Source organism: Fulmarus glacialis, unplaced genomic scaffold, assembly GCF_000690835.1.
Source record: "Fulmarus glacialis isolate BGI_N327 unplaced genomic scaffold, ASM69083v1 scaffold17191, whole genome shotgun sequence".
In the NCBI taxonomy this organism is placed as follows: domain Eukaryota; kingdom Metazoa; phylum Chordata; class Aves; order Procellariiformes; family Procellariidae; genus Fulmarus; species Fulmarus glacialis.
The window spans coordinates 5,812-30,082 of NW_009192279.1; the positions used below are offsets into that span (position 1 = coordinate 5,812).

A 24,271-nucleotide genomic window follows, 5' to 3' on the forward strand; every position below is an offset into this window, starting at 1 on the left:
GGCCAACTTTTATCTCTCAATGCTTGTAAAATGCCCCAGAGCAAACCAGTGTCGGGGCACCAGCAGGTAGCTTGCAAAGTAGCAAAGCATCGTGCGATCCCCACCCCTTCTGGCCGATGACGTGATTAAATAATGACGGAATCCAATTCGGATTAAAACGCTATAAACCAGATGAAGCAGGGTTGTTATTGTGCATAGCTACTTGGTATTAAAACACATCGTGCCCTTGCTCGCTGCGGGTAATTTGCTCTTTGGGGGCAAAGAGCCGAACGACCCGGCTGGCACGGGGACCTGCGGATGCAGCCTTGGGAAAGGCTCCTGTGATCCCTGCTCTGCTCCCGCTAGGAATTCCCATCAGAATTGAGTAAGAGCTCATCGAGACAAAAGAAACCAATCTAAATTGAACGCGATTGTCTCTTGAAAAAGAGCTGGTTACCTCCTGCTGCGTAGGGGATATTTCTGGACCACCCCGCACCACGTACTAAGATATCCTGGTTGGGAACTTAGCTGGAATTGGGCAAACGATACTGGCTCTGCTGATGTTGGCTTCACGGTCAGCTGGGGAACGAAAGGGCTGGAGCACGTGCATGGCTGTCTGACCACCACACAAAGTACCGGAGAAACTTGGTCATGTAGCTACCAAAGAGAAATAAAAATAATAATATGCATGGAAATCAAGCTTGGAAGTGTGTGCTGAAAACATGAGGGTCTTACTCCAACAAGCGTCTTTTACACATTAGACTCCACAAATGGTCTCTTTGGTTTGATTGGGGATGTCTGCCCTTGCCTGGAGTCCCTGGAGAGCTGCCTGTACAGGTTGTCCTGGTAGGCCTGTGCCACAGGCAGTGTCCTTGCCACCTTGACGTCGGGATACGAGGAGGCTTGGGTGACTCTCTCCAGGAGGTCTCCCCGGGACCCATTGGCCAGCATCCCATGGGGGCTGTAATAGTCTTCCTCTAGCAAATGGCCATTCTGTGCATTGTTGGTTTTGTTATAAAAGGCAATGTTGCTGATTGAAGAAGGCGGGCTAAATGATTCTGGCTGGGGGAGATTGCCAGGAGACGTAGGACTAATGACAGTGTCCACTGACGACACAGCCCAGGTCCGGTTCTGCTGATGGAGATGGGGGTACTGCTGAGTCCGAGCGGTTTTATCTATGATTCCCATGAACGGTGTGGTCCGGGAACGGGCTGGCTCGCTGGGGTAACCCCCCTGCGTGGGAGAGACCGGAGAAAGTTCATCGCACGATCTGTCGTAAGCTGGTTTGAGAGGAATCTCCATTTGCTGAATCGAAGCAGAAGGGCGGAAGTTGGGAGTCAGGTTGGAGGTGGAGGAGATGCTATTGCTGGAAGGAGAGAAGCGGAGGCCGACGCTCTGAGAGTGGAGCAGGGGCCTTGGAGTCGGCGGGTGAGGCTTGATTTCGCTGGGATTAACTGTGATGGGCCTTCTTATGAGATGAGACACATCTGGAGAGCCCAGCTGGCTGGCGGGGAGGGAAGAACGTTCCAAGTCAAGCTTCGAGTGACACACCGGATAGTAGGAAGCAGACTGGCTGCGCCCGATCTGAGGTGTCTGGCTGTATCTCATACCCCCCCTGTACGCCGAGGATGGTCTCTGCGGAAGGTCTTCTTTAGCCAGCCCTCCATGCTGACAGATCGCTCCCGCACTGAGGCTCGCCTGAACGTGCTGCACTGGTCTGCTGTCACCTACGATGCCACCGATGGAGCCCTGGTAGACCAACCTGCTCTGGCTAACCCCCATTTCCCCTGACGCTGACTGGTACTTGCTGGCCATCGAGTGGGCAACCTGGCTGTAAGCACCGGTTGGGATTACAGTACTCGAATGGACGGCTGAGCTGGGCTGGTTGCTCCTCACGATCTGCGCCTTGGCTGGCTGCAGCCTCAGCCCCTGCTGCGGCACGGCCACGGGGAGCTGGGGCATCTGGAAAGACCTCTGCGTCATCTTGGATAACGGAGACTTTGGTCTACCGGGGAGCTGGCTGACTCCACTAGGTTCCTGCTGGTAACGAACCGGGGAACCGGACTGTGACCTATAAACGCTCATGCTTTCTGCTGGGGGGCTGGCACGATACTGAGGACCTCTACGAAGAGGAGAAGGTGGTGGGCTTTGATATTCCTTCCCTTGACTTCCGACAGGAGGTGGGCTGAAGCGGTAAGAGGAGCCCTGGTGAGCAGGGGACGTGTGCGGAGGACTGGGTCTATAATGCGAGTTTTGGTGTGTTGGAGACAGAGCAGGTGACGTGGACTGGTACCCTTGCCTGGTTGGCGAACCCACGGAGCTATTGGACCTGAAATCAAAGACCTGATGAGAGCCAAGAGGTGAGCCAGAAATATAGGCTGAGTCCCTGTGAGCTGGGGACGGGGGTGGGCTCTGGATGATGGGCAGCCCTTGGTTTGGCCTGGACTCTGTCTGCAAACCAATGGAAACGTTTTCTACATCCTGCTCAAGGTATTCCTCCTCAAAGATATCTTGCACAGAATACAGCTCTTCATGTTGGGCTTCAGGTTCAGGCTCCACTGGGAGCGGCGGCTGGTTCTCGTTCCCCCTTCCTGCACTCCTCTTCCACCCGCATCAGCAGCCGCTGGATCTCACGGTTGTTGGGACACAGCTTGATGGCCTCGTTCAGGTCCTCCAGGGCTGCTGAAAACTGCCTGCTTGACAAAGGGACAGAAACGAGAACTGAAATTACTCTGGATTTGAACGGAGCCGTTCTCGGAGGCTCCTGAGGGTTAAGTGGCTTGTCCATGTTACTGAGAGAGATGTTTGTGATTGCTACCGCTGGCTGCACCTCTCATACTCTGCCTTATGTGCCTCCCTTGGATTTATTTTATCCAAACTGAAGGAGAACACTGCCAGCCATTCTGGGGAAGGGGGGAACGCAGTCCTGAGATGGCACAACCGACTAGCAAAGATGCCTGTCCTCTGCAGTATGCATTACAGGCTAATTAATTACTCCTCATGGCACCACCATGAGCTTTGCCGCTGTGTTAGTGAAGGGGAAACCAAAGCATCGATAACCAAGAGCCAAGCTCACCACTGCTGTAAACAAGCGCAGCTTTGACGGAGTTGCAACCGCTTACGCCAGTGAAAATTTAACTTCTGCCTGATGCCAAGACCACACAGCGTCAGGGCTGGCTCCAGAGCTCAGGGGCTCCCACGGGTCAGCGCTTTAGGCAAGGCTTGTCTCTCCAATTTTGCAATGGATTTGGCTAACTTCTTCAGAATGAAGGAACGGAGCAACGTTAGGGAGCCTGCGAGCCCCCCGGGGAAGCCTTTGCAAGGGCAAGGCCAGCCTGTGAGGAGTAAAAGGGAGGTGGGGGTTGGGGAAGGGGGTTGTCATTTACAGGGACACTGTTCGCTTTCGAGCAAAATTATCTGTTTGAACATGATTGTCATCTTGGGGGATGATCACAGAGAAAAACTCCCCAGCACCTCCCAACACCAGCCTAAGCTTTTGCACAAGCCATTCAAAACCAGGCGGAGGAAGGAAAAGCCTCCTGCTCCCCAGACCGTGCTGACCTCAGGGGTGCTGCTGGGCACAAACTGGGAAATAGAGGAGAAAAGCCAAAGTGGTGACGGTTTCTGCTGGAGAGACCTGGGGAGAAAAGGATGCTTGTACGTGGGGAGGCTGATATCATCTGGAAAGGAACCCGGTTCTTACGCTTCCTTACAAGTATTTTGGAAACAATGGAGAGGAAAACGGTTAAAGGAAAGGCATTAGGTCAGTGTGGCTCAGCTAGCAGGACTTCTCTGCAGAACAGAAGGTCACAGCTTCACCTCCCACAGCAAGACCCGGTGGACCAGGCAGCGCAGCATCAGCTGGGCCAGGAGCCTGGTTCCACACATGGCCTCCAGCATGGAAGGTCAAATGGTGGTGGTGTCTGCTGAGCTACGATGTTTGCACAGGAGGACTCGCCATACCTCCGGCTACTGGCGATTCTCCGCACTGCCGTGCAAGGCATTTTGCCTGCCGGTTAAAACCGAGATGACAGTGCACCCAGCCCTGGTGTGTAACTCAAAAGCAAGCCCTCCTGCTCATTTAGGAATGGCATTGATCGGTTTTGAAATGGATCTAATCTCACATCTTTTAGCCTTCAGGGAGGTTAACAAGGGAATCCTCCGGGCTCCATCTGAGTTGCAGAGGGATCCCAGTGCTGCAGCTCTCTAGAAGCTGGTTGCAGTGCTCCGAGCACAAGCTATGGCTGAAAGCTCACCGGCGGGCGCTTGCCTGCACCGTCACTGCACAGCTAGTCAGCAGTTTCTGCCTTGCAAAAAGTGCTGTAGGACAGAGAGATTCATAGATTTTAAGGCCAGAAGAGATCACCGTGATGAATGAGTCTGCCCTCTTGCATAACACAGGCCACAGGGCTTCCGTGAGTCATATTTTGCTTCGAGTCCAAGTTGTGGTTGAACTAAAGTGTATTTTTAAAAAGAATACCCAACTTTGGTGTAAAGGTTTCCAGTGTAATAAGATGTTCAGACAAATTTCAACTAAGATGAACCTCTCAAAATGTTTGCATTCAGCTGTCTCCAGAAATTACCAAATGAGGGAGGGTGTTACTTTGGAGTTTGAGAGGTTTGTAATCTCATTAATGAATGTTCCTTTGCCATTTCTTCCCATGGGGACACTGGTACGGTTTTGCACGGTAGATGCCTACATCGGTGTGGCCAGGCTTGAAGAGACCAGCCTCTCGCACTTTTCTCTCTCTCTCCTCTCACCTGCTGCTGCGTTTGGCCCTTGCTCTTGCATAGTAAGCTTCATAAGATTTCGGTTTCAGCTCCAGTGCTTTAGTAGCAAATTCCTCCGCCATTCCAAAATCCTGTCATTACAATAGGTGTGCAGATAAGTAATTGAATATAGAAATAAAAATATATACAGTTTGGGAAGAAAACAAACTTAATATGGACATTTTTTATCATGTACCACGGAAAACTTGATGGTACTGGAATGTTTCACATGGATTCAATACCATTTACAGCCAGAGAGCTATGATGACATGTCCAAAGACTCAAAACCTTCTCGTAACACCGGATGCTGTCAGCACCCCAGAGGCCAGCGTGCCACTGGCTCCGTTCTCATTGACTGTGTCCCCAACAAGTGCATGCAATCCCTCTCCAACAACCTACAGTCTTGAGGAAACATCTGGTCTTACAGAGGCTGGAATGTAATCTCATGAAGGATTTTTTTCCATAGTTGAAAGCAATAGGAAACCTTTCCCACGCCCTCTGCTTCCCACTCTGCAACACGCTGACATACTTCGAAGGGGCTGAATAAAACTGCACATGAAGGAAGGGACTACAATACCTCGGGTAGCTACAACAAGACTCGCCGGGCAAAGGTCTCCTACCACTGCCACCCATTCCACCGTTCCTTGTCTCTCCCCTGCACCTCACTTGGGAGACTCGTTTGGGAGTGGGGAGGGAGAGGGTGACAGCATGGGATGGAGACTGCTCTGGGTGCTTTCGAGCGGCAGTGCCGTGAGACTACCGGCTACGGTTCAGACCCTGCCGACTGTCCTCCCTGGCCTTGTCCCGAATGCTTCACGTACCACTAAGCTCAGCTGAGCACTTGCAAAGGAGACCTCTTCCCAGTGGAGGGGCTTTCATTTTGCAGCCAAACACAGTGCTGGATTGCTGACTTGGGCTATGACCCTGAGCAGTTCTGGGAGAAAGCACCAAAGTACTCCTGATTTGTTCAGAAACTCAGTAATCGAACTCCACCTTCTAGGAATGAAGTTTTTGAGCACACGATGGCCACCTGGACCGCACTGAGCAGCCACGTGCCAGTGAGTAAGGCCAGCTGGACCTTAGCAAAACCCAGGGTGAGGTTTAATCTCCCCTAAGGTGTCTACACTGGAGCTTGCTCTCTGGACACCCTGCCTGGGGAAGCTCATACTTTTGTTTGTACCTTCAGCAGCAGTTACTGAAGACATACTGTCTAATAGACTAAATTGGGAATGCAATCAAGAGGTAGGTACCTTTTATGGTCTCACCTATAGATGCAAAAACTGCAGGAGCAATTACAACGCCCTGATATTTTCTATCACAAAACCTGGGATTCCCCAGTTAACAGTAAACTGAAAATCTTGTACTTAAGGCATAGGCTTAGCCGCGAGTTGGCTTGTTTAAAGAGAAGGTTCACACTTTTTCTATAAACTGTTGTTTGTTCACCAGCATTAAGATTTTACTTCCACTGCTTTTCATCTGTCTCCCTCACAGCTTAAAGAAATGAAGGTGTCACAAAAATCCCTTCCCCTCCAGTGTAATCTTCGCTGGCTCGCGGCCTCGATGGAGATTTCACTTTTCAAGTCTATGGAGACTTTAAGTTGTAGAGGTGAAAGTCTCTGCGTGCAGATCAAGGGGGAGGTGGCACTTGTCTGCTGGAAGAACAGACTTGCTGCAGGAGTTGGTCGCTAGGTGCTGCTAGGTTGGAGCGGGGAGAGTGACAGTGATCTGGCAGTTCTGGGAGGAGAGGGAGTATGTGGGGGTGTTTCTGGATGAGTCACTGCCCTGGGGAAGTGCTAGCCCCCTAAGCATATGCTCCTTCATTTTAAATTAATTAGTATTCAGAGGAGCATATCTCCTGGCTCCTCCCTCACCGCTGCCCTAGAAATCTGGAAAATGCCTCCACCCCCAATTCACATCATCATCAAGAGGGAGTAATAAAAAATTCAAAAAGCTATAAACATAGCAATGAATTTTTAATCATCAGAAATGCATATTAAATCATTACTTCTTCTGAATTATAAAATGTCAGTGCTCTGTGAAGGACAACCAGGTTACACAGAGGAGAGATCTCAGAGGTCAAAGCACGATTACAGATGGACACGTCTCTGTGCACAGGCAGAAAGCTGGCAGCTTGCGCTTAAGGCCATGAAGAGTGGGGGGACTTACGTTCATTTTCCTTCGACATCGGGAGAGGTTGAGAAGGAGCGACACTTTTAGCTCACGGAAGGTTTTCAGGTCTTCTCCAAACCCTTCCCTGGGGAATTTTTTCAGAGCGTACTGGTAGCGCTGGGCAGCCTCTTTCACTTTACCTTTCTAATAGAAAGAGAACATGTCAAAACACATCCTTGGATTGAGTTTACTTCCCTGCAGAGAACTCACTCACCAGTCCCATGAACGTTTTGGGTGGTGAAGGTAACATGACTTCACTATTTAGCTCTTTTCTAGAAAGGAAAGCCAGAACATTTGATCAAGGGAACATCTGATCTGGAAATGCAGATGCCTTGTGCAAGTGAGTTCTCCCACTTCGTACAGAGTTGTCACGCCACAGTGGGAAACACAGCAGAAATTGTGTTATGTTAACTCGAAACAACTCCATCTGGTTTCTAGATGGATGGTCTTTCGAGCTGGGTGATCAGTAACCCGTTTCTGGAGAACACCCTACACCCAAAGCTTAATAAGCACCAGGGAGGGTAAAGAATAAGAAATATGGGACTTTGGGTAGAGTTCCCAGGGCTCAGAGAAGCCTCTGCAATAGCAAAGATAAATGTTATGGCACTGGTGTGGCTCTGAAGTTGGACAAACAGATTGGGATTCATCTCCCTGGACTTTGGATGTCTAAAAATTAGGTGTCTACATCTAAGCCTGTCAACTGGGTTCCTTTTATAGTTATTGGGACGCCAACAGTCACCTTCAATGGGTGACTCATCTTTGCTATTTTGGGCACCTATTTTTGGGATGGAATGATCTGCGCCCTGGAGGGGGGCAGCCGTGGCAGCTAGGGTGAAAGAAAGAGGGCAAAATGGGATCTAGGACGCATGCAATTCATGATGACCCAGACATAAATTTTGCAGCTACGAATAGCAAGCTTTAAAACCTTTTAGACTCAGGTTTCTCAGCTGTATCATGTATGTCTGGCAGATAACTCCAGTTACAATGCCAGCTTTGCATATTTTCTGCTTCACCCTTAGAGCCTAACAGTGATTCATTGTTGTACTTGCACATTTTGTGTGTGTGTGCAAATCTCCAGGTTTTAAAGATCGTCTTAAAATAAACACACAGCAAAAAATGACTCTCTAACTGTAATGGTGGAACGTCTCCCATAGGTTAAAGGACATGATAAAGCCATCTGTGTCCTGACGATCTGTTTTCATTGCAAAAAGTTTCTTCCATGAGTTCTTCTGGGATATACTAACTTGTTGCCTTGTTCCACAGCAGTGAGCCTGCTAGGTAATGACAACGTTGCCAGATCTGATGTGATGACATCAGCGCTCCGAATCTCTGTAAAACACTTGGGTTCTGGTGTTTTCAAAGAGGAAATGAAGTGCTGGCTCACATCCAGAATGCGGAGAGACTTGGCTTTGCTTCAGCTTCGTTACAGATTTGGGCAATCAATCCCCCCTCCCCAACCCCACTAACCAAAACCAAACAGTTTGCAACACAAGGAATGCTGCGAGCTGTAGCTTTTCCTTGCCACGGGTTAAGGCAGCAGCATTGCTCAGTCAAAACCTCATACAAAGTTATGCTACAAGCTGCAGCTGTTCCATTTTTCCAAAAACACCCTTCTCACCTTGTAAAACATGTCTCCCTCCTCCATCAGCTTGCTCAACAGGATGATCATGATGTCTGGTTTGGAGGTTGCCATCGCCCATGTTGCTGGACCTGTAGTGTACAGGATGCATGATGGGTAAAAAACTCATACAATGCAAGGGTGGTAGGAAGCTGGGTGGAAAAAATATCCTGGGGTGGGAATTTCTGCTGGAGAGAACAACTTGGCATGATCAAAGGGCAGATCGCTCCAAATGATTGAGCTGACAATTCCTCTCGCACTTAAATTAACGTCATCCACATTGCAATGGTTTTCCTTTGCAGTCATTAAGGCTAATCCTAATCACCACCACCACGATGGTCTGGGAAATGATGGGAGCCATTTCCACAAGAGGGCAGTGCTGATTGTGGAACCAGCTGGGGTGGGGGAAACAAAACATATTTAAAAGGAAAAAATCAGAGTGGTTACATAAAAGCATTTCTAAATAAAATCCCTGGAAGTGTACTAGGAAATCTGCAGCTCGACTGTCGATAGGCGTTTTGTGTTTAAGTGGATTGTGATTTCCAACTTCACAAGATGTGAAATACTAGAGTAGAAAATCCATTAAGTTGGAAAATAGGACAAAGGAAAGGTCATGTCTAAGTGCTGCTGGTGCCGAAGCCGTCCGTTGGGCTGGGGACACGCTGGCTCTGCGCAGGGGTCCGCCCATGCAGAGCCAGTCATTATCTCAAGGTCTAATACTGGGAGGGAAGGGGTGGCAAAAATCTGGGGACAACTCATTAGTGTGGGTGAAGAATAAGTCAACAATATTCTATAAGTAGATTCAGTACATTTTTGGGGAAGGAGGTTAGTTTTTGAGTTCAAGTTATTCTCTGCAACAGTCATTAAAAAAATTATTTGAAGGTGAGATAAATTAAAAGATTAGAGGTGTTGGGGACGCATGCAGGCTAAATCAAACAGGAGAAAGCAAGGCTGACAAAGCTATCAGATCGAAGCTGATGCTGACAGCAATGAGATATACCTCGTGGGCGACTCGGTAACGTCTGACAACCTTCAAAGAAAGGAGAAAACAAAAAGTTGTAGGAGAGAGGGGGAAAAAAAATGGATGAAGGTGAAAAAAAAAAAAAAGAAAGGAAAAAAGCAGCTGTGAGAGGCAGGCAGCAAAGAAGCCAATGCACCAGCAAAATCCCCTTTCACAGGAAAACGTAACGTGAGCAGCTGTGTGGCGCAGTGCAGGTAACACTAAGATCTGAAAGCATACACAGAGCAAGTGAATGCAGCAGCTCACAGCAATGCATGGACATAGTACGTTTGTCGACTCAGACTAGTAAAGATAGAAAAAGCATTACCAGAGGAAAGACCTTGCCAAAGAAACAGTTGTTTATTGATTAACTTTGCTAAGTAATACGACAGCAAAAAAATATATTCCCCGTTTTAATAAAGAGAACAAGGCAGTCACGACTCGCCGGCTGCTTTCGGAGTACGAAGCAGCAGCTGGGGCTGAGGCTGCCTCTGTGTGACGCTTATATTTTCTAGGAAGCCAGCCCCACTGCTTGGAGTCCTGCCTGAGCACAGAGCCGACGGCGGATTGTCCCCTTGTCCCTACCTATCTTTGCTCCTTTCTTCAGGAGAGTGACGACGACCGAGGTGTTGCGGCACCCCACTGCCCTGTCGAGAGGGCGCATCCCGCTGTAGTCGACGTGCTCAATCATGGCCCCATGGTCCACCAGAAACTGAACCTGCAACGAGAAGCCCAACAGTCAGTTCTGCTCCTGGGCAAGATCTTTGCGTGCTGCTGGTGATGTACAACCAGCAGAAGCTTGCTCTGCTCCACTGCTTGGCCTAAAACCACCTCTATAGGGTCTGAGGGTTCATCAGTCTCATGCGTTGTCCTCTATGGAAGTGCCTGCATGTATGGAGGGCCAGGACACTATATTCTTATTGTTACATCAAGCTGAGGTGTATTATTTTGAGGGTTTTACGCTAACTGTCCTTTTTGTTCTGCATCCATTACCGGCCACTTACCACCTCTGCATCGCCGTAAAAAGCCGCCAGGTCCAGCGGAGTGCGTCCGTTTTTATCCGCGTGGTCGGTGGCAGCCCCGTTCTCCACCAGGGAACGCACCACGGAGAGATGTCCCTTCAGACAAGCCCAGCTGAGGGCTGTCAAGCCCTCCTTGTCCATTAGAGAAATGGAGGCACCTGAAAGAACAAGCATCAGTTCACTTAAGAGCTCTCTGTTGTTGAGCACTATGATACAACAAACCATCTGCTTAGTGATGACAGCTTATTTCTAGAGAGCTATGTACATAATTATTAATTACTTTATTAACATTTCTCCCACCGTGGATCCCACCCTCCATGGCAACTTCAAATGCACCGACAGGAACTGTGGCAAATGAGTTTATTCACACCAAGCTGCAAACTTTTTCGCACCTAGCTCTGTAGGCTTTTCTGGCAAACACCTTCTAAGCAGCAGGGTGGATTTGACATCCCTCATCTGAGACATCAATCTTTCTTTTTAACTGTTTGTTTTTTTTTTTTAATCAAAACCCATTCCAACCTGTGTGAATCAGAGATGAAGACCGTTTTGCTGTTTCAGCAGGTTATGGTGTACCAAGGGGAACTAAGTCAATTCAGCTCAGTTCTTCTAAACAAGCACATATTTTTCCCTCTTCGCTCCCCTCCCCTTTACCCAAATCGACACTATTTCCAGCAGTATTTCTCCCTGAACTTTACCCAATATAAATACAACGTTGTGGGATAAACTACTGCCAAGTGAAGCCAAGGAGAGAGGGATCTGACATTTTCTTGGATGAAGAAACCGTGCTGCCATACCAATGGGTCAGTATTGCTTCATACGGCATATGGATACGCATATGAGATCTGAACAGGAGCATTAAGTGAACACTCCTCTTCGTGGCATGAAGACAACTCCTGTTGCCATGGCACAGGCAGGGCTCCGGCTCTCGAGCGTGCAGAAGAGATTCGTATCAGCTCTGCTCCTCCGAGGAATTGTGGCTACCTGCGGGATGCTCCTGCCAGCAGCCTGGGATGAGTTGCTGCTGCTGCAGTATTCTTCTCCTGTAGGTAAACTCTAAACGGCCCAGCGTGAGATCTTCACTGGCTCCAGAAAGCTCAGCGAGTGGGAGAGTCATGCGAATTTCCTGAACCTTCCCATTCATCCCAGCTGACATAGCCCCCGGTTGGCACACATCGCCCAGACGACAGCGAACTGATAGGTGTTCCAGCTTGCACAGCTTTTTGTTTGCGGAGGAGCACAGCACATGAACATTTGCTGGGGCTATGTTCAGAAACCTCTGCCCAGAGCTCTCAGCACAGCTGCAGCATCCTGCTCGCTGCATGCCTCCGAACTGCAGCGCGGAGTGCCAGCGAGGGAGGTGGCAAACGACGGCTGGGGCAATCTGGTGTGCCAAGGAAGGACGCTGGCTGCAAGGCAGCTCAAATGTACAAGTTAAGGGATGACAACATAAACTCCCAACATCTTGCCAGCCTTCTCTCATGTTGCCCACACTGCACCCGGTAATCCTTCTGAAGCTCTGCGAAAGCCCTCCAGATGATCCTCAACTGACCCAAGGCCAACTTTCGCTCAGCAAAGCAGGATAACGCCTCATTACATTCCTTCTTATTTATATGAGCTATTTTCTTGCAATCAAACCATCAAAGTCGTCTCCTGTGTTTTCCCTCTGACTCTTCTGGAGCAGGTGAGAAAGCTCATCATCACTCAACCTTCCCCCTCGTTTCCCAGTCCGGTGGAAGAGACACACCATACCGCAGGGTGACATGCACAGACTTCAGGGTACCACTGCAGCAACGCAAGCTGAAGGTCTAAGTGAGCGGACAATGCACGCCGCTTCAGAAATGCCAAAATGCTGCTCCGAGGCAGGCTGGGCACGATCTCCGAAGAAGCGCCGAGCTCCCGATGCAGCTGTGGCTCCCAGCAGAACCTCTGCTTGACTCTGAAGGCATCTTTCGCTCCTTCAGGCATCTCTGACCTACGTAGCATTAAGGCAGTCAGACGTGAAACAAATTGATGGTTTGGAGGGCAAGTGGCTTAAGGTGACCTCATGGGACCGATCCCTGCCGCAGTGGGAAAGATTTTGTCTGGGTAAACCCAGCTTGCTTCTGAGAAGGGCTGGGCTGCTCCTTCCCTAAAAAAATTAACTGGCTAAATGCAAGAGTTTATGATTTAATATGTTATCCAGCAGGCACACAGCAACGAGGCAGCTAGAGAAAAAAAAACTATTGACACTGTTGGAGCACCAAAAAGAAGCAGGGAGTGGCCAGGATGGTCGGATCCTTTCCGTACAGAAGGTGGTTGTGCCCAGGCAGGGTCACCCCCCCGCAGGGACGAGGCTCGGCATTGTGCGTCAGAGGCACAAGACAGACAGCGAGGAGCAGCACCCATACGTACCATTTACCCCAAGGTAAAGCAAAAACATCAATGGATTGATTTTTGCAGGAAAACTGGATTCAGAATCTCCGAACGGAATGGGCATCAAGAATTATTTTGCTTTGTGTAACACAGATCTATATAAATATCAGCTTTAGCAGAGCTACTACCAGGAAAGTTTAATTCACCGTTCACAGGTCCATTACTTCTGGGTGTTAGCGAGAGCAGTAGGTAACTCTAAAAATTTGGATTTCAAATTGATTGATGACTGCAACTCTGTTAATAAAAAGTGTTTACAAATGCTGACTGTTAATCAAGTACAGTCAAATGAGATTTGCTTTGCAACACACTAATTAATGCTTATGGCTTATGATTCACACACTTTGATTTTAATGAAACATTGAACAGGATTGACAAAGCCACTTTAATTAAAATACACCATATATCATTGTACTCTGCCCAAGCTTGAGCTAACTTTTCAGGACCATGTGTTATAGCACATTTAGTGGAGTTTATTAAGCTATTTAGAAGAACAGACCTTTTAAAGTAAAAAAGATTTTCGTATTTTTGACTTCTTGGGCTCTCAGTGTCCAAGGAGCCAGGGAAACATTATGCTCATTTGCTGGCGATCTCATAGCCAGGATCGGATTATCTGGTATTTTCATGGTCCACTGAACCAGTCTTAAGCGACAGGCACAGTTCTCAAGTTTGGCAAATAAAAATCGCTTATTTTAAGCCTTTTACACAGACACAGTCAAGCTGCAAAAGGGGCCACAGTACAACTCAAACATGTGGAGAGTGTTAATTTGAAATTTTTAAGAAAATAGAACATCAAAAAAGAATTAATTGAATTAATTCATAAGAAACTCATGCCTCAAACTGATCTCTGTCACATTCCTACGCAGGTTACAGCACCGAACAGCAACGATCCCATGGGCCTGTGGCTCAGGACAGACAGACAGGCAATGAGAAACTTGTTCTTGGAAGCCCGGCAATTTTGCAGTGAAAAAATATTCTTACAACTACTATGTAAAATGTTCAAGTGTCTCACGTTTTGGCTAAGAGGTCAGACACAGTCACTTACGATATGAAGAAAATATCCCTTCCCAAAGAGGGATCTTACCTGAAATAAAAATATCAAATAACAATACAAGAATTAAATGCTATTTCTAGCCAAAAAATTAATGGAAAATTACCCAAACAAACCAAACAAACGTTGGCTATTTGTCAAACAAACAAACAAAAAAGAAGTCTCTAAGGAACTACAGAAATAAGAAATAATCGTGTTCACACAGGTTGCAGGCAGTGTGTTGTTCTGACTCACCTCAAACATGTACAGCAGAAATAAGTAAAACTGAAACATGTTCCTGTTGACTGAGTAACTCCTAGTGAAGGAGAGTTATTAGACACTGAAAGTACTGAGCAAAGTGAATCTGTGAGCGCAAAGCTGAAGAGCAGACTATCTTCAAAACAATTCTGTTTTATTTTCAACAAATACACCAAATCCTTGCCTGTGTCGGGGCCTTACCCTCCTGCTGATGTTGGTGTCAAAAACATGGGCAACAATACTAGCACTAAAAATGGAAGTGTTAAAACATGTCCCAAACTCTGGTCCCGTGGTTGAGTCTTACTTGCCTGTTCCATGGCGGTGTTGACGGTTCAATCACATTGCTTGTTGATTTTTTTTTATCTAAGGGGAAAGCTCCAAGCATGGTTCAAGGGCATATTCTTAACTCAATGCTCAAAGCACCTGTGATATGTTATTTTATTTTCTAACTCAACTGCGTGGTTTTGAGGCTGTGAGCACCAGAGACAACAAAACGGATAGTCAAGATTAACGCTACGGCTATTCTAGTCTTGCTCTTCAACAAGCTGGATATGGTGCTGAGAACCTCTCCCACCATCTGATCCAGCAATGGGATTACAATCCCCACCCCGACATTACAAACTCCAGCTGTGCAGGAGACAGTGCAGTGGGACTCGCCGTGGCCGGTCTCCAACACAATTCCAAGCACGTGCTCTAACCTTGCGCAAGCAGAAACTCCACCGTGCCCAGATGTCCCTCAGATGCAGCCATCATCAGCGGCGTCCGCCCCTGCTTGTCTGCCATGTTCACATCAGCGCCGTGCGTGAGTAAGAGATCTACAATCTGCAACACACAAAGCGAGAACACATGTTGTATGTAGAGACCCAGCTGGGAACACACGTCGTACGTAGAGACCCAGCTGGGAAGAAACCAGAGCCAAGGAAGAGCAGAGCGGTCCCCATGTCTTGAAACCTCACCCCCCAAGGCATGGTGCCCTCTGGGATTACTGCTGCAAGATTAGGGCATAGGAGAAGCAACGGAGGTATAAGGACAGGAAAAATGACCTTTTAAGTCAAAAGCATCCCATTTGCTTCCCAAATGGTGAGATAACGCAGCACTTAAGCAAAAGCTGTCTGCAGCCAGCAAGAGCTCGGGGTGTTTGAAGCATCAATATCACTTCTTCTCACTCCGATCATTCCCCAAAAGAGTTGGGAGTCCACCCATATTTCAGCAAGATGGAAGGGATGGCCTGACCCTACCTTTCAGGCCATCCCGGTGGCGCGAGGAACCCGCTCCCCTGCCAGTGGCCCTGTCTCACGGCGCTGAAGAGCGGAACGACCCCGCGGCGGTTGGGCTGCGCCACCGCGGCGCCCTGCTCCAGGAGGAGCCGGCAGACCTCCAGCTTCCCACGCCCGGCCGCCGCCGTCAGAGCTGGAGGAGAGAGAAAAGCAGTGAAGGGCACGAGCCACAGCGCCCCAGAGTTTTTTCCTATCCGGAGGTAGGTCTTTCTGCTGGATACCGAAGCGGTGGTGCCTGAAATGCCAAATGTATTTCATGCCAGGCAAAATGAACAAAGAAAATGGGTTGGATCAGTACAGTTCTAGCTCTTACTTGTCATTTTAGTTTACTTCAAAGGTCAACTCTTCCATGAAAAGATCTCGTAACGTTATGGGAAGAGGCTGACTGGGACAATCAGCTTTTATTATTTTCTGCAAGTTGCAGTGAAACCGGATGAGAACCGCAATAAGCATAAAATAATCTACAGGCACGTGTGACTGAGGTTCAAGATGCGAAGAAACACAGAGTCTTGTCACAGGAAACCTTCACCGTTTCCCCCTGTGCCTCCTGCAGGTTTCCCTACTGCAAAAGCCACAGGCTGCAAGACTGAGTGTGTCTTAGAAAAGGGCACAATGTCCAGAGAAAACACAGGTCTTCAGGTACGTGCTGTCTGGGTAAGACCTTCTGCAACCTGTCCTTGACTTATTCCACCATGACTACAAGAGAGCAAGTGAGGGATCAAGCTGGAGGCACTGACAGATCACTGCCAGCCGCTGGATGGCAGTCAGATTTGGGGCTTTTCTTTGTCCAAACAAGCACAGAGCAGCGTAATTCAGATGGAGGACTTTTATTTTTAATATCCCACTTTAGCCTGTAGATCTTTGAAACCAGGGAAACAATTGGAAAGCAAAAATGGTATGAATATGTTCACCCGTTCTCCAAGAAAAACGCTAATTCTGGGCTTTGTTTTTGGCCAGGACTGATCCTACCAGCAAGTGTCTGTGCAAAACCAAAATTATCTCTCATTTCCAGTATTACAGATGCTCACAATACTACAGGTGTGTAGAAGTAACACCTGACAGCTCTTTACCTGACAAAATGTGCTCTCTTAACTCAGAAAGCATGGTTGGGTTAGAAAAGACACATTCAATCTGAAAATAGTTCCAAGTGCAGGACCTGCCTTTGACTCGTCTTCGGTATTAATTTTAGACTTTTCGGTTCCTCCCTCCTCTCCCTAACTTTCTGTGCACTTCAGCACAGCTCCTCCAGCTCAATGCTCTGCTGCTTCTAGAAGGAGTTTGAGCAGAAGGTGGGAGTCTATTTCGAACTGACGTAGCTTGTTTTTTCTTTGAAGTACATTTCTGTGGGATGGCTGATTACAAGGTGTTGATGGGTTTCCAACTGCAACACTGTTAATGTTGGGGGATTTAATTAATTCTCTATTCTGTTCCACATTACGGTTGAGTTTTCTTCTCTTGGGGTTGAGAGACAGCAAGAGTTAAAAGAAAAATCATCTCGCTGCCACAAGTAGAACATACTGCAAAATCTATAATCAGATCCATGTGGGTTTTAAACGTAAGCTACAAATATAGAAGAAGGACTGTGTGTAATGTGCACGGCAGAGGGATCGGTATGCAGGGCTTTTGTGTTCTATTTCTAAACCTGCCTGCACTTGAAATGTTGAAGGTTAATTTGAGGTATTTCACGTCAAAATGACTTATGTTTGCAACAATGAAAATCCTGTAAATCACCTAAGTGTTTGGTGTTCACCATGAAATGTTCTTTGGAAAAGACTTTACTGAAACAGGATGATTTGATCCATGGCCATACCCTTCTCCACTCTGCCTTGCAATCCACTCTACTTGGATTGACATGTCTTTTTGCTACTCTGTTCCTCAGGTCAAAGCAACTGGTGCGGGTATGTAGCTCCAGCCTGTCCTCTGCAGCTCCAACTCAAGGGAAGCTCAAAAGCTTCTGTGCTACTGAGCAGTCAGATCTTGCTGCTTCAGAAGGTTCCACACTGATGACCTGGATTTGCTGCCTGCTGCTGAGAGAAACCTACCCGAGGTCATCTTGTATAATGCACAGACATCTAAGCATCTATCCTCAGAAACGGAGAAACTCTCCGAGGGACGAAAGGAGCTCAATCCAGCTGGACCCTAGGAGACCAACTCACTAAGGTACACCCAGACTTCATCCGTGCCTGTGCTTTGAACAGAAGGTTGGACTAGATAACCCCCTGTGGTCCCTCCAACTGCAACGAGCTGGACAGTCTGCTGCTGCTCTGAATACAGGTGCCTCACCCCTCTATCTCCAGCCTTCTAACCAAAGCGGCTTTTGACATCCCCAAGCTCCAGGTCCACTGCTGGTCACCTCAAGCCCAGAGCACTACCTTGTGGCTGGTCCAACTGTCCAAGCCCAAAAGCTCAATTAAACTACTTCAGGAAAAATTCTAGAAGTACCTGCTTATTTAAGCCTTTTAGTACTCCTTAGATGGACTTATCAACCTTACAACAGCCACTAGTCTCCAAAAAACCCACAACACAAGGTAAGGCTGTGCCTGTGTGTTGAAAGGAGATTCGAAAAGCCAAGGAAAGGTGATGAGAGGAAATGAGAGAAATGGAAATGGTTTTGTTTGAAGTTTTACTGTCTACCAGAGAGCTCCTGTGGCCCAGCATGAACAAGGTGAGTCCACCAAGCCCAGCCAAGGAGCAGCGACCAGGATCCTGGGCTGGAAAACAGGAACGTTCATTTTGCAGCTTTTCCGTGAGGACGTAGTGCCAGGAGAACAACTCACCGTGCAATAACAAAGTCTTGACATCAATGCCATAAAACAGTTGCTGCATTTCTCAAAACACGGCTCAAACAAGACCTGAGACAAGTTTCAGGTGTGGACGTGCCCCCCTCTGTCAGCGAGCAACGTCAGACAAGCCACAGTTTCCAAAACCAGGGATCTGCAACGGCACATTCTGCCTCTGCTCTTGTGCAGAGCATGTCTGTTTTCTTAGAGCAAAACCAACTTTATCTGGAGAAGGAATCATTAAATTGCTCCTATACAGCACGTGTATCTGTTTCACAGCCTGGCAGCAGGACAAATGCAGTTTGATGGAGTCGTTCTTTGCACCTCCAAAACTCTGATGGAGTTATTACAAGTGACTCAGATACTTTTGTGCTGGGTTTTGATATTAGTCTTGTCCCAGGGGGAAATATTCCATCTGGAGTTGGCTATAGTGTGCTGTCAGCAATTTCTAAACTTATGACGTAACTTGGCACTGCCATTTGGATGATATCAGGCTGATAGCACTAAGCCAGGCAGTCAGCTCTGCTCCGCGGAAGATTAGACACACGAGCAACAAGTATCAAAAAACAGACAAGACATGATTCAGATTTTTAGAGCAGATTGCTATTTTTAGGTGGAAACCAGCATTTCTCTTCAAATTTATCAAACTCGCTATTTACTTTTGGGAAAATAATAATACTACAACAATGTGAAAGGGAGCCTGGAGATCCATATAAACTTGTCCTGCCTGTGACAGGACAAAAGACTGCTGAATTTGGTGGTTGGCTTGTTTTTGCTCATTTTCCCATCTTACCTACCACCAATTTTAATGGGATAAATGGGTATTCCTTTGCGATGGCTCCTCAATTTGTGTGCGATTGTGAATCACAAATCCACATTCCCAACTATCCCAGTTACTCAGAAATCCCTCTCAGATGCAGAAACTCCCCGATATCTGCGTGAGTCCAGCTTTTGGCATTGCTGGGGGGAGAGGTATGGCAAGGGGGACAACAGAGATGGAAAAGGCTTCTGCTGAAGAGTCCTCGAGGCAACGGGCAGGCTCGGAACAGCAGAGCTGCCCAGGACACAAGGAAAAGAGGAAAGAGAAGAGCTGGACGTTGTCAGGGAGAAGAGTGCGGTGCTCAGCTTTCAGACCGGAGAGCACGGCTGAGCAGGAGAGAGCAGGATGGTGTGACCTGCAAAGGCAGAGCTCCAGGGACGGGCAGGGTTAGGCACCAGTTCAGCAAACGCCTATGGCTTTATACCAGGCTTTGCCAGATTCATCCAGACAACCCAGGACCATCTTAACTCAAGGAGCTTATCTGTAGTGCCTGATGCTGCCCATGAGGTTACTTTGCAGGGAGACATCTTAGTGGCTTTTGATCAAACTCTGAAGGCATCTGGACCACCATCTTATTTACAAGACAGTCCTCAGGACCCAAACACCAGAGAACATTTTGGATGAGCTGTCTCTGGCCTGGTCACCACTTCAAACTGTGAGCTCACTGGCAGCAAAGCCGTTGTCCTATTACCAACGCTCAGTCATTTCATTTGGCTAATTCCATATCCAATTTCCTTCTTCTCCCGTGACACCCTAGGGGCGCTGTTAAATTGCTTATTTGTATATGTTGCCCTTATTTTCGCTAATCATGGCACAATGCCCTTGCTACCCAGTTACGTCCCTGCGGGTGCAGGAGCTGACTCCTTCCCTAATGCCCCGCGAGCGGCCCAGAGCAGCCCGGCCACCCGCCAGGCTCCTTGCTGGGACAACTCACCCCTCTATCTTTGTCCTTTAAAGCTCAGGGGCAATACTTTCTGATAGACTCCATTCATTAGAAGGCTCTCATAAGGCTACATTTTCAAAGGTACGGTGTACAAAACAGCTCAAAATATAACCCTGCTTCCCCCTCCGCCGCCATCTAACCAGAAATGACCTGACCAAAGACCAAGCTACCAAAGACGCCAGCCACCGTCTGTACCCTTGGATCCTGTCATTTTTAAACAAAGCTGACAGAATCAAAATCAGTGGTCCATTACCCAGACAGGAACATTACCTTGGTGTATTAACTTGACAGGAACATTACCAGTGATGCAAGTCGATTAGTGAGTTGGGTACAAAAGACAGTGGATAATATTTATGAGGTCATTGGAGTTAAAAGCTAACAACTCCAAGTTTGAGTATCTCAAGAAACGGAGATGATAGTGTGATTCACATGTGTGAAGTGGAAAGGGTGAATGGCTGCTTTTGTTTTGGTAGAAATTAGGAAAGTAGGGCTTCTGTATTATAACCATAATACAAAAATACAGTATTGCACAAAAGGACATTTGTTTAATTACCAGGTGTTAAACAATGAGAAGTTTTCAGAAAATCAACGGATAATTTAACAGTCATGGTGCTGCACGTAACAGGGAAGGGGAGAGAGGAACAGGGAGATGCTTTCGATAAATATGCCAAATATCAAGAGAGAAAGAGCAGAATTTTGTGTCCATCTCACTTAACGTGAGATGTTTCAGTGAAATTAGTGGTCCGGTTGTCAGAGATGCTGCATGCCTGCACGCTCCTGCAAAGTGCCAGGAGCTGCAGAAGCTCAGGATTTTCAAAAGCAAAGCTTCTCTGTTTGACTTAAGCTGAGTGCAAGCTCCATCCTGGCACCTGTAAATCACCTGAAATCAAATCAGAGGAACTGATCCTTCTCCCTTCATCAAGACAATGCCAGGGATCAGGGATGCATCAGGTGACTGAGAGCCCATAAATACAAACAGAGACATGCAAGAAGAAGCTACAGCATCTACAGAAATCACCTGTCTCTCCCCAAAGGCTGTCAAAGCTGTTGATTTGTGCTCGCTCCACCTCCTCTTCGTCTTTTTCTGGAAGATCGAGCAGGTAGGAGACAATCTAAAACAAAATGACATGTCAGCTCACGAACCTGGATGCGTTATATATAAACTGCTGACATCTTAACATGAGCTGCTCTGAATACACAGAGGAAAAGGAACAGTCTCTGCCTGGCACCCTGAGCTCAAGTAAATATTCTTCCAGAGATCAATCACTGAACCTGCTGCCCTGTACAAGCGAAAAAAACCCACCCAAGTGTCTTGATACGACCGCACATGATGAGCCTTTGTAGTGCCAGTTCCTTATAACTGTGTCTGTCCTGCTACAGACGACCCGGCGTGGGCAGCGGATGCGCCTTCGTTTGCAGCTACAGCTGCCGTGAGCGGCGAGGAAACAGCGGTGTGTCCGTCTGTACCAACTCTCACCTGGTGGGGTGCAATGGGTGTGATCATCCCCTTTTACTGCTGGGGAAATTGAGTCACGGACAAATGATGTAATGGTGCAATTATAATCGTTAGCCTCTCCATTAACTCAAGCTCCAGCCAAGATGAAGTTACTTCTAGAAACTATTAGCTCCTTTCTAGCAAATACTGGTTTTAAGCAGGCTGTTAAAAAGACTTCCACTATGTTTTTCTTCCAGCTGTGGATGCTTGAAACCCCAGAGAAGCAAATTAACTTCTTAAAAGGGTAAATTAAAAGACTTAATTGACTGAAAACTGGCAGAAAATTTCAGTGTTTGGATCATACGATGCGAGAAAGCAAGAAGCTAAGAAGAAAATGGAGATTTTACTTTAGTGACTGCAGGACAAAACCATTTTTCTCTTTCTAGGAGAAACAATTACCTGCTGGGGTCCAGGCTACAAGAAGCCTTTTCTGAGTACCTGGGAGGAAGCCGTGCCTGCTCCGCTGCCTGCAGCTGCCTGTGGGCACAGACTGAGAGGCACCAGCGCAGGGGAGCAGGGATTTCGGTGACAAGTGCCGTTTCCCGTGTCCTGCCAGTGATGCTCTAGTGCTAAATGGGACATGGGGAATGACAGCAGCATGGGGGGAGCAGGAAACCCGGGAGAGTGCCTATGTGAAAGACACTGTTGAAGTGATGCTCGTGGTCCTTCCACAGTAGATGCCTTGTGTGTATGATGCTGCCTCGATGGGAGAGTGTGAGCTTGGTGTAACAACCCCCCCGTGCACTCGGCTGACCTCCCAGCCGGCTGCTGTACTGCTTAGTGGACCTCCTGTTGCCTGACTAAAGCGTAAAGCTCAGTCTGGTATGGGTACGCTAGGGTATAATCACAGCAAGGACTCCAGTGTGGCTCCACCAGGGATCAAGATCACTTTATAAACATGCTAAGTATTTGTTTTATCACCAAAGTCGGAGAAAAACAGCAAAGTAATCATCAGCTTGCATCTCCTATGACTGCAAGCACCTCAAAACAGGGATTTGGAGTATTTTCTGTAAGAAGCCATGTATGTTTTATGGTACAACAGAAATATTAAACAATTCCAAAACTCCTTTCTATGCATTATAAAGGTGACCAGTATTATCTGGGGGGAAATTCCCATTTAAAAAGTTCTGTGCCCTGTTACAAATTATGTCCTCAGCACGCAGATCTTTAGGGTTTTGAAGTCACATCTGCTTCTAATTGGTTCAACTCACAGTCACTTAGCTAATAAGAATTTCCCAGCTTTCTTTAATTAGCTCCTCTGATCTGAGCACATTACCTATGTTTTCATGGATTATGCTTAACAAAAGCAAAATCAAAACTCCAGTAAATGAGAGGAGCTCAATTTAGCAAAGAAATCAACCAATTCAAAAATCCTCAAAGACTGCTTCTCGATAAGGAAACACACATCATTTTCCACATCACAAATCTTTATCGGTATGATAGGAACAAGGTCTTCAGCTCTTCTCTCCCCCAACACACGGTCCAAACCTACGTGGTCTCACACTCTCCTAACAGCACTGGAGGAGCGGCGTAAGTAACAGTTTATCCACCCTTGCTTAAAGGTTTATTCCAACAACTTAAAGGCTTGTTATGCTTCCTCTCTTGGACGCCTGCCCAGACCACAGGGTTTGCCAAGGGATCTGTGAACCCCGCTGCCTGGGATGGGAAGGGGAGGAAGAGTAGGACAGAGCTACCGACTCCACCTCCAAGACCCTCTTTGGTCAATGTTTTGGCTAGGAAACATAGTCAACCCTTGGTTTCCCAGCCTGCAGAGAAAATGATGTGCTGGTAGGTCTTACCTCAGTGTAACCCATGCTGGCCGCAGCGATCAGTGCCTGCTGGATGGCGTGGCTCTTCTTAAACACTCCCTGCTGTTGCCCAGCCATGGTCCAGTCACATTGGATCAAGAACTTCACCACCTCCAAGTGTCCTCTGAGAGCAGCGTGAACCAGAGCGCACTGACCGTTTTTGTCCAAATGATCCACCTTGAAAAGAGACGATAAAATGCAATTAAGCCAAATCACGGGCATAAACGTCTTTGTTTCTTCAGAGTTTCCAGCCCCGGTTTCAAAATAATGCTACATGTGCAAAATGTGCATTTTTCTGGTAAACTACTCCTTCCACGACCAGAAAACAACCATTCCCAAAGCGACTCTGCCCCAGGCTTAGGCATCCTCTTGGCCACAAGTGTTTGCTTTGGGTAAGTTACCATTATTTTTAGCTTTCTTCAGTTTTCTTCAGACTCAAAGGCTGCAAAAGCATTTTCCCCTTTGTGTCCTGAAGTCCAGCAACCGTGTTTTCTTGCGGATTGAAATCGTACACACTCGTATCATCTCCTTCATCCAAATCCACAACAGGAAAACCAGCTTGTTTTCCAGATACCATTTCTTTTGAGAGACACAAAAGTGCCTCAGCCTGCAGTCGAACACACAACGCGAACCCAGTGCAGGCAGAAGTCAATAGGAAACAGAGATTGCGCTTGGCAGCCCTGTAGGAACTTATTTGGTCAGCTTTTCAGGACAGGGCATGGTTTTCACTCGATGCCTGAATATATCAGCTGGGATTTCTAGGTCCTGTCCCAACACCAGTAACTTGGAGAAAACAGGACAGGCAGATCAGCTACCGTCCTCCTGCTGGTTAACCTCTTCAGTGCTCTGCAACATATTATTTCTTATTTCTCATATTATAAATATGAGAAATA

At 47.5% G+C, this 24,271-nt stretch overlaps 1 protein-coding gene across 1 annotated transcript; it reads right to left on the bottom strand.

Annotated features, from left to right (window-relative positions):
* Positions 1–729: 729 nt before the first annotated feature.
* LOC104083519 (protein TANC2-like) lies at positions 730–23,555 on the bottom strand (the record flags this gene model as incomplete). The annotated part of the gene is given in 12 exon segments (XM_009587022.1): positions 730–2,554; positions 2,556–2,672; positions 4,741–4,841; positions 6,916–7,062; positions 8,537–8,628; positions 9,537–9,566; positions 10,122–10,254; positions 10,541–10,716; positions 14,954–15,081; positions 15,536–15,665; positions 21,094–21,187; positions 23,370–23,555. Coding segments are annotated over 12 exon segments (3,159 nt in total), but the record flags the coding sequence as incomplete, so codon positions are not given.
* Between the last annotated feature and the right edge of the window lie 716 nt (positions 23,556–24,271).